Source organism: Elephantulus edwardii, unplaced genomic scaffold, assembly GCF_000299155.1.
Source record: "Elephantulus edwardii isolate Elephantulus edwardi_28Jun2011 unplaced genomic scaffold, EleEdw1.0 scaffold00009, whole genome shotgun sequence".
NCBI classification, from domain to species: Eukaryota; Metazoa; Chordata; class Mammalia; order Macroscelidea; family Macroscelididae; genus Elephantulus; species Elephantulus edwardii.
In genome coordinates, this window is record NW_006399759.1 from 11,193,776 (window position 1) to 11,205,142 (window position 11,367).

General features: G+C 34.2%; 1 protein-coding gene across 2 annotated transcripts in view; it reads left to right on the plus strand.

Moving 5' to 3' along the window:
• The window catches only part of ATAD2B (ATPase family, AAA domain containing 2B), a 194,860-nt gene that overhangs the window by 127,099 nt on the left and 56,394 nt on the right, over positions 1 to 11,367 (plus strand). For both annotated transcript variants that reach the window (XM_006880636.1, XM_006880637.1), the window contains exon 19: positions 10,325 to 10,510. In XM_006880636.1, the coding sequence (XP_006880698.1) occupies positions 10,325 to 10,510 (186 nt within the window). The remainder of the gene's footprint in view (positions 1 to 10,324; positions 10,511 to 11,367) is intronic.

Sequence of the window (11,367 nt, forward strand, 5' to 3'; positions counted from 1 at the left end):
TCTATAAAACTAGAAATTTTATTCGAGAATACTCCCTAAACAGCAATACTCGGGCTTCAGAAATGAGATTCAGAAAATTGAGGAATTTATATATAAACTTTGTCTTTTTAGCTTATACTTTCCTGTACTGTAAGACTTGCCCCCCACTTTCACGTGTATATTTCTCTATAGCAAACAAACGAGATATAAAACCAATTTGAAAGGCAGGGAGTTTCAGAAAGAGAGAGAAGGAATATATCAAGTCTGTAGTTATGACTTGATGTCTTAAGTTGATTGTGTGCATGGATTCACAAGAAACACTAATGGATGGAATGATGTTACTCAAATATAATGAGGAAACAGGAAGCATTGCTGTAAACAGAATGTTTATGTTATTGGGTTTCTAGGAGGTTTTTAAAATCTTTCTTGGCATCAGTTGAGCTGAATGTGAATTTTAATTTCCTATTTTTTGGTCTCACATTTATTGATGCTACTTTTTGACTTAGTATTGAGAATGGTAGAGAAGGGGTACCATGTTTCATTATAAAATTGTAAAAGACACCATGTATCATTTTGGTTGTTTCCACATCCCTTAGTGTACTATGACATTGCATATTTTCAGCTCATGCCCTAGAACCTCTCGGTTAGAACTTATATTTGAGTGACCACACCAGGACGACATGCCTTCCTAGAAACTGAGAATTTTGGAATCATGATAGTCAAAACTCAGATTTTCTCTGAACACTCATCAGAGACTAGGTAAACTGTCCTGACTAGACTTTGATCATTTATCTTTTAAGTACATATTTAAATTAATGAACATAACACCATCTATTGAAACATTCTCTAAAAAATATGTTGCTGTAATGAAAATGTTCAGTATTTTATCTTTTTCTTCCCTTGTTGTTCTTATCTCCGTTGGGACCAACACTTTGGTTACAGTTGTCTCTAAATTCATGTGAAACATTTAGGGTCAGTATGTGGCAAGTTATTTTTGCTTGTTTCACTGTTTTCCCTAGTCTCTAAAGGTACTTAGTGTAAGCAAACTTGAGTCATCTAGTATAACATGAACATAATGACATGAAGATACTCTTCTTCTTCTTTTTTTTTTTTTCTTTTTTTTTTTTAAGATACTCTTAAAGTATGGATCTTAAGCATTGTATATGTGTGGTAGTGTGGAAAAAGAGCAGAGCCCTGCGTGATATTTCTTAGAATTTTGGGTATTTGATTGTGCCTGTCTTTTAAACCATAGTATCACTTTCTTTTCTCCTGATTGCCTCAGCACTTGATTATTGTTGTTGATTGCCATCAAGGTGCTCATGACTCATTGTGATCCTATGAACAAAAGGGCTGAAGCCTTTGTATAACTATCGTTGTTTTTCAAAGTTCATAGACTTTCCAGAGGCATGTTGTTTAGGAAGTGGATGCCACTTCTGCTTCCAAAGTAATTGATTAGTAGTCAATTAATTTATCAATAATTGGAGAAGGATAAAAAATGGTGGAGAAAATGAGTCTGTTGCAGGATTTATCTTGCTATTAAGACTTGAACTGCAAAAGACTCATCTGAATGTGCTTATTGAAAATTTTGTCTACCTTTCATCATACCCAGAGATTGTGAATCTATAAATTTGAAATGAGCCTTAGGAATCTTTTCCCCCCCTTGGAAGTTTGTTTTAATTGTCCCATTGCTGCTGTGCTTGTCAAAACCATTTCTGATTAATCTCCTTTGTCAGTGTGTCCTTTGCCATTCCCTATCACTCCTCCCTGAGAGAGATTTGACCCTGATTCATAAGGAAAAGGGGACGGCGTATTCTCTTAGCTACTTCCTGCTGAAAAGGGACGCTGTAGGTTTCAGGGTGAAGATCTTTTCTCACTACTCTAAAGGGCCCCTTTGGCAATAGGAAACACATAGACTATTGTGGAGATTGATTTTGGAATTTAGATGCACTGTTATCAGTTGTGCTTAGCTATACATGTTCATATCCTTGAAGATGCATCATGGAAGTGTTGCAGCCTAGAAGACACAAATTTAACTAACAAGTTAAAAATACATGAGTCAAAAATTAAAAGCAATAATATTCCAAATAGAGGTTCTAACAGTGGCACAAATCAAGATACAGAGGGAAGGTAGTTCTTAAAATAAAAGGCTTATTGACTAGCACTTTGTCTATTATAGTATAAAGGTTAGGAACCACAAGATATAGAGGCTCAACTATATCATTTATTTTTCTTAAGTCCTGGACCAAATTCCATTTGCCACTGGGTTGTTTTACAGTTCAGAAGTCCACATTCAAGGCAGAGGTGAAGTAAGGAACTGCTTATGAGGTTTCCCCATCCATTCCAACAACTAAGAAATAGTGAGAAGAGTTGGGACCTCAGAAGGCTTTCAGGACCAAATAACAGGCTTTTGTGTCCAAGAGAAAATGAATATACTTACCAGTAATGTTAGTGCTCACCCACGGCTCTTCTGGGAGGATCTGAATCGTTGAAGCGTCCTCCTTTGTTCCCAGCTGGGAGCTGGGGCCTGTCAGTCCTGAGGACCTGATGTGGGCCACCCTTGGCCAAGTGTCCTTCAGATCCACACTTAAAGCAAGTGAGGGGGAGCTTCCTCTCTACTCCCTTGCCTATCTGTGGCTCTCTTCTATGACACTGTCTACTGACGTGGCCTAGCTTTCTACAGTGGAAGCAATTCTGACCTCCTTTATTACCTTTGGGTGACATTGTTTATGAGTAGAACCTCCTTTTCCTGACACAGGCCTTAAAATGGCAGCAATAGCTGCCCCACTAATTTTGGCCATTCCTCTGGTCTTTTCTCTTCCCTCTAGATCCCAGTTGTTAAAAGAGGGAAAAATTTAAACAAATATATAACATAATTTTGAACAATATAATCTTTTAAGTTTAAGGCTAGAAATATTATCAATATGGTCATTTCCAATCCAGAGATACAGGTTCCAATGCAGTTCCTATTTTCCATAAATGGTTTTGGTAAGAAGAATATTGTAAATGTGGATACATTTCCACTATTCCTCCTCAATGCCATGATATAGTGTTATTAGCATGAGCCGTAATAAATCCGTTGCCTTCCTTAGGAATCTGTCTTTTAAACACAGAGCCAAGTGTTACCCTTCACAGTCTTAGGTAAAGAATACAGTATTTTAGCTGGCCCCTGAACATTGGTCAGGCATTTATTGCAAAAGTAAATGCTTGAGTTCATAAAATTTAAATGTGTCTGTGTGAGGGAGAACACACATGCAGGCAAATAAGGGGTTGGGAAAGAGTATATGAGTGTGACTGTTTATTTCTTAGTCTTTTAGAGGCTCTCTAAAGAGAACGGAAAATTCTGCTGTAAGCGGGAGACCTATGGATGCCACATTGAGTTGATTTGTGGTTGTCTCATCAAGGCTTGAGTTGCAATATTGAACAATTTTATGGGCAAAATATTGAATGACACAGAAAGCATACAGAGATTATGGAAGTAACTATAACAAAAAGATTTGGTGAAAGTTCAGTCACTTGAGGAAGTTGTGTATGATCAAGCACAGTGGTCTAGAAGGAAGAAGTCCAAGGAGTACTGGCAGAATATGTGAAAAATGGCTCCAGGTATTGATGGTGTATCAGTTGGATGTTCCAACAAGCAGATGTAACCTGGAAATGGTCACTCATCTGTGATATTTAGAAGACTGCTACCTGACTTACCTACTGGAAGAGAGCCTCAGAAAGGTAATCAAGCAGAGTGTAGAAGTTAGTCAGAGTATCTTATATATCATATTAAAGTAAAATATTACTGAGAACTTAAAAAGTGGTTATAACAATACATCAGCAGGGAAATGCTGGAAATTCAGATTGGTTTTAGAAGAGAACATGGAATAGGGGCTATGATCACTGATGCCACATGAATCTTGGGTGAAAGCAGAATACCAGAAAGATATTTACCTGTACTTTTTTGACTATACAGAGGCATCTTGTTATGTGGGTGATAACAAATTATGGATGACATTGAGAAATGGGAATTCCCACGTAATTGGGCTAGTGGGGAAGGCTACCTAGTGCAAAAAGCAGTATTTAACAGAACGAGCATGTACTGTGTAGTTTTAATATCAGGGAGGATGTATGACAGAGGTCTATCTTTTCATATTTTTCCACTCTATATCTGAGAAGCTGGATTATATAAAGAAGAACATGGTGTCAGTATAGGGGAGAGATTAATTAACCATCTGTCATACAAGTTTACTTACTTAATATGATGAACATTCCAAAGCATTTACTGATGAGTATCTAAGACTGCACCTTAACAGCATCAAAACAAAAATTCTCACCGTTATACCAGTAAACAATATGTTAAATGAAGATTGACATGAAGTATTTCTGTTTACTAGAAGCCATAATCAACTCTCAGTGGAAGCAGAATGAAGAAATCAAACTCTATGTATTGTACTAGGAAAATCAGCTGCAGAAGTCCTCTTTAGAGTGTTCAAAAGTCTGAGAATTAAAGTACTCCTGACACAAATTCTGGTATTTTCAGTTATTTCATATGTGTGGGAAAACTGGACAATGCATACAGAAGAACGCAGAAGAATTGATGTCTTTCATTTATGGCATTAGCAAAGAATATTAAGTACATCTTGGGTTACCAGAACAGACACATATTTTAAGGATAGCTAGAGTGCCACTTAGAAGTAAGGATGTCAAGACTGTTGTCTCATTTGGCAGTCCCTGGAGAAGGACATTATACTGGGAAAAGTGGAGAATCAGGAAAAAGAGACTCTCAACAGGATGGATTGATTGACAACTGCCTGCACCAAGGCAAAAATGATGAAGATGGTGCAGTATCAGGCAGTGTTTCATTCTGTTGTAAGGGTTGCTGTAAGTTAGAACCAACAGCAGTAACCCTTAAGTGGATGATTACTAAACCCTACAAAAAGAAAACAGACACTAGCATTTGTAATTTAGGACCTAATACTTGTGTTTGCAGTTGTCTTTAATACTTTTTAAGGAAAAAAAAATCCCCTCAACAAACCAATAGCTAGGATTTTTCATAGCCTTGAGTTTTTATCTTTTTTTTCTCGGTTTTGTTTTTTTAATTGGTTTCCCCCTATTATTTGCTATTAATTTTTAAAAATAATGTTATTTAAAAATATTCATCTTTTAAAAAAATGCCTAAATAATTAGGCTGATGTACACATGAATAGCTATTATTCTTTTTTGTCAATATAAAACTATGATAGATTTAATAAATCTATACATGACCAATTAAAAGGTACTGTGTGCTGTTATAAACCATTTTAGTCAGTAAAATATTGTTGGGGTGTTGTTTTTTTTAAGTAAACACTGTGGGTTTTTTTTGTTGTTGTTGGTGTATGTGTGTGTTTGTGTGAAATTGTTAGCATTTATCTTTTTCTAGAGAGATTGTAACAGAAAATTCTTGGGAAAATTCTGTTTGATTAAGTAGCATTAGTGAATTAATACACTTACCTGTATGTGTACTTTAGACACAGTTGTGTTTTTCTGTATTTTTGGGTTTCACTTTAGTCTTTGCATGTATTGTTTGTACATACAAGTTTTGGGTTTTTCTGTGGAGAGACACTTAACTTTTTTTAAGTTGTAAGCAAATTAGTCTTGATCTAGAATACATCACCTTGAAACTTGAAGTCCTTAGAAAATAACTTAAGAAAGTTTGGATTATTTAATTTTTATTATATATTTGTTTATATTATTGGTTTAATTCAGTATATTAGTTCAGAAATGAGTGTAGTTGTAGATTATTACAACCTGATTTTTGTATGTATGTAAAGTGAGATACTTTACTTTTTGAATTTTCTGTGGAATCAATATAATGTCTTTTCACAAAGATGATCCTAAGTTTTAGTTGCACTGAATATAAATGGAGTAAAGTGATAAAAATAAGTCACACAGAGTAAAAGTATATAAGTTCTCATTTCATGATAGTATAGAATAAGGAATTGTAAAATTTCGTTTTACTAGGTCTTTAAATTTTAAATTGTTATAAATAACAATTGAGAATGCTTTTAGCAATCTAGATTTTGCTTTTACTATTTTAGAAATTTTGTTTATCCCATTCATGATGGTATATAGTAACTGATTTTTGAATGTACATTTGTTTTATTAACTTATTTTCCTTTTTCCTGTATAACCACTTAGAGGACAGTGAAAGACATTGACTTAGAGTTTTCTGCATTAGTCACACTTTGTGTTTAAATTAATATTTTGAAGAAAGTGGCTAAAGTTTTTTCATTTAAAAGATATGCCTAATTTTCAGCTATCTAATATTTTTATGACAGCTAAAGTATTAATTTTAAACTTAAACTTTTGAGAGGAATGGAACTTTTCTACAGTTTATGTAATTTATTTTCCTTCTAATTTCAATAAACAGATTTTTCCCTTTCAATCATTTGGTATTCATAAGAAGTTTACTTTTTTCTTTGATAAAGCAATTTTTTTAAAAGAAAATCAGTATCTAATGGACAATGATGTCCAGGGCAAGAAAGAGACCATTGGGAATGGAGTGCATTATTTAATGAAATATAAAAATGAACAGTTCACTTATTTTGGTGTTTGTTCATTTTGTTTGTGCAAGAGTGCTGGTCATGTCAGAGGTGTTTTGAAACGGTTGGTTCAGTAATTTGGCCTACTGTCTTTTTTTCTCTATAACAGTTTTTCTGTTTTCTACTACACCTTGCACATCCACCAATCCAAGAGACCCTGTAGGTGAGTATTTTTCTAGTTATCAAATGGCATCACTTGTTCCCAAAACAGTTGCCGCTTCACTAAAACTAGACTTTATTTTTCTATTTTTGATTATCTGATTGAGTTCACAGAGTGTATCTTACTCCACAACTTTAAAAGTCACTACAGAACTGCTGAGGAGCTATTTTTAGAGTAACAGAAAATTCCGGCTAGGAGTGAAATTTTTTTAAAAAATTGCGTTTTAAGAGCTTTTTCTGAAATTCTATTCTTAAGTCTCTATTGTTTTAAAACTTTCATAAAAACCTAGGGAATTAGGACAACTTTGCATTTATGTTTAAAGAAAAATTGAAATTTTATCTTAAAGTATTGAGGTAGTATACAGTAAGGAATCAAACAAACTTGGCTTTAATAAAATCAAAACTAATACTGTTCAATTGTTTCTGTGTCATTGAGATATACTGAGAAGTAGTAGAACTGACACTTTTTGATTCCTAAGCCAGTAATCTTTATAGAATCAACTGCCACATCTTTCTTCCACAGAACAGCTGGGAGTTTAAACAACTGAACTTCTGGTTAGTAACCAAGCAATGATAGGAAGAAAAATCCCCCCCCCCCCTTCCCTTAACCATAGTACTCCCAAGGGCTCGTACTTTCTTTAATAAAAAGTCTTCACCATTGGATTTCTGAGGCTGTAAATCTTTTTGAGAGGAGACGTCCCATCTTTCTTCCTTAGAGGGATTGGTGGATTTGAACTGCCATTCTTCTGGTTTTCAGCTTGGTATATTACATACTATGACAAGATTAAAGGTTTTTTGTTTTGTTTTTTTTAATGAAGATTAACTTGTTCTTTTGGAACATTTTGGAATAATAATTCCAGTTGGAATTCTTAACTCATAGATCTGTTTCCATGGATCATAATTATTAGAAAGCCTTGGTCTTTATCCTTACTCATATAGCACTTTTCCCCTTGTCTAGGTTGTCAGATACAGTTTTAAAAGGTCTATGAAGAAAGACACATTCCTAAAAACTTTGAAAAAGGTTAATGTAGTAATCATGCTCAATTTAGGGAAAATTGGAAGAAATTTTTAAAACCTTACAAACCCAGACCACCTTTTTTTGAACTTGTGATGCTTTTAGCTAGTTTAGCCCTGCCAATAAACTTTAACTTTTGGTTCTAGAAAACTTTTAATCACTTTATCCTTCCTTGTGTAACTGTGCTCATGTTTTCAAAACAGATTCCTAAAAAGCTTAACCAAGAATGACAGACAAAATTTCATTTTTAGAAGGCCTGGTTTCTAATCTGTTTAGTGCCCTGGGCATGTGGTAGTTTGCATGGCTGAATTACGTGGCTAATTTTTTGCGGTTTCTCTGAAAAGCTATAGATACACTTAGTCTTTTTCATATAATCACATCTTTCTTCCTGCTGATGTGCCTAGTGTTATTAGAATGTAGTGGCTGTGGGAAAGCAACAAAAGATTGCTGTCTTCCACGTATCCTCATGCCTGATATGGGTGGCACCTAACTTTTTTTTTTTTTTAATTGAGCAAAAACTTTTGGCTTTGTGCTTGTGGTTGGTTCCTCTTTTTGCCAGTATTTATGTTTAGTTTTCTCTTGAGAATCTTATATAGGTGCTTTGGCAGTAGGAAGTCCTTGGATTTTTTTAGGATCCATGATAAGAGGTGCATATTTCTAGATATGGTCAACATTTGTGTATCCTGAAAGAGTTGTGCTGTACAACTGTTCTGGATTGGTGGATATGCAAGCAAGCATTAAGGGAAGGGGCAAATACTGCTATGGATGTGAGTGATCATAACATCAACATTCCTAACATTGGGGAAAATTTCTATTTGAACATTTTTTATTCTTTTAATTAAACTGACAATGTATTTACTTTCACACAGGAAGCTTAAAATGGTATAAAATGTGTTATTGTAAAGATACATGCATGTAGTAAGTTTACCCATTATAAAGAAGTAATGCTTTTGGTTCTTAGGAATGTTCCTGATAGTTTCAATTCTTGTTAATCTTAAATTCATATCCCTTTATTTTACATATTACACCTGTTATTAGGAGCTGTAGAGTCGATTCTGACTCAGAGTGACCTATGTGACAACAGAAATGCCCCACAGGACTTTTTCTGGGCTTTAATCTTTACCAGAGTGCCTGCTAAGATTTTCTCCTACAGAACCTCTTGGTTGGATTAGCACTTTCAGTTAGCAGCTGACTGCGTAACTGGTTTGCTCTGAGGATTTCTTTTACATAGTCTGAGTCAGAATCTGCTCTATGGCAGTTGTTGTTGTTGTTGTACACCCTAAAGATGGCACTGACCCATAGCTGACCCTCTGATGGGTTTTCAGAGACAGTTGAGATTACTCATCTTTCTCTATGAATTTGAACTGTATGCCTTTGGGTTGCCAGTGCTATTACCATTAGGGTACCAGAGCTCCCTACAGCAATAGACTTTTTAATAAAGAACATGTTACATTAAAATAGTAATAAGAGAATTTAAGAATAGGATTCTTAAATCACATTGACTGTAGAACAGAGATTTTTTTTTTCACATTTTTAAACTTGTTAAAAAATATTTAAGAAAGTCAGCATTTGAGAATTCATTGATGGATTGTTAAATTGTTAACATGTACTTAAAAGAGAGTAGTTTTGCTTTGCAGCTTTCTAACTGGCTGGTCTTTATTGGCATATGTTGGCTGAGTCAGATTCAAACTATGGTTATGACTCTAACATCTGAAGAAAATCTTCATTTTGTATTTACTGTCAATGGATGTGTGACAGAACTCTTTGTTAATTTATTTATTGCTCGTCAGAACAGCAAAGATACCTTATGACTAGCTCATGAAAGACTGAAATAAGAAAATGAGGGGGAATAAGTGACTCATTAGGTAGTTCATTAATTTAAAATTTTAGGATTGCATACCTCAGTTGAAATGTTTAATTCATTCATTGAGTGATTTTCGAGAGTGTGCACAAATAACTAGATCTTCCATTTCTTCTTTGGATAAAGCTTCTTATTTTTCATGGGTACAAGATGGGTGGATTTTTATTGCTTTATTTTTTACAGAGTATTTAGTGGTATTTTGTTTTATTATTTATGTAATAGGTAAGTGGAGCAATATAGTAAGTACCTTTGCTGTTAATATATAATGAATAGAAAAATGTAACAGCAAAAGCAATTTTTTTTTTTTTTTTTTTTTGTAATGGGACAAGCATATATAGCTGTGGGGAATCACTGAGTCATAACTTAAATATTTGAGGTGAATTGAAACAGATGAGGGAGAGAACTGTTAAAAAGGGATATATGATTGGGTATTATTGTCATGACAGGAGTCCAGAATGAAGGCTGCACAGTGGAGTGGACTTGGGGGCAGGGATTGCATAACAATAAAGAGTTTTACTTTTCAAGGCGAAGAGTGAATTGGGTGGGGGGGAATAGGGAGAAAAATGCAAAAGTGAATTAATGGAAACCCTAAGTCTCTGTAAACTTTCATTAAAATTAATAAAAAAATTTGAGCTGAATCTAATAACAGTAGTAAGCTTAACATATTTAATTTATTTAAAGATTAGTGGATAGAATTTAGAATAATGCTAATTTCAGTATTTTAATGCCAACTTTTTCCTTAATTAGATTTTTCGTGAAGCTCGAAGAACAGTACCAAGTATTGTTTACATGCCTCACATTGGTGATTGGTGGGAAGCTGTCAGCGAAACTGTGAGAGCAACATTTCTGACATTGCTACAGGATATACCATCATTTTCACCTATATTTTTATTGTCTACCTCTGAAACCATGTACAGTGAACTACCTGAAGAGGTAAGAAATGATTAAGGATTTGTCATTTTATTTTAAAAAAAATATAAAGTCAGGGTATCAGGTTACATATCCTTGTTCTATGACTTTGTAGCTAGGTGATTTAAGACAAGTAACATTACTAATTAACATTACTAATTTCTGTTCCTATGTTTGGTAGAGTGGTAATGTCTTCCTCAGTTTTGTTGTGAAGATTGATTAAAATAACCCATGCTTAGCATAGAACATGACATACTGGAACTATGAAGAAAATCTTAATTGTGACACCATCAATACAATTCTCATCCTTATCCATATCATCCTTCAAATTATTTGGTGAAACTTGATCTTTCAGCTCTTTGGTTGATAGTATCATGTTAAGTTGAATAGTTTTACTACTGTGCATATTTTTCTAAATCTAAAGTTTAGCTTTTAAGTTAAAATTCAACACATTTAATTTATTGAAGTACAAAGATTACAATTGATTCAGAAAAAAATCTGTTGTTAAATCATCTGAATGAATTTATTTTAGAAAAATTTTCAGTAACTCTCTGCACTTAATAGGTGTTATAATAGTCTCCCTCAAAAATTCCAGGAGACACAGTAGGAATGATACTCATCTAAAAGATTTGCACCTTGTAAGTGCTGTAATACACATCTTGATTATTTAGAATTTTCAGTTAAAGTATGTGTGCTGAGTTTTTTATTTTCTTCATTTTTTTTATTAATTTTTTTTTATTGGGAAAAACATATTGGGGGTACAAGGAGGTGAGGGTTGGGGGCAGAAGGGTGAGGGTGGGCCAGGATACAGTTGCAGAGCTGCACAGTTTGGTCGGTGGGGGGAGCAGGTGAAGGAAATGATGAGGGTCCAGTGGGGACCA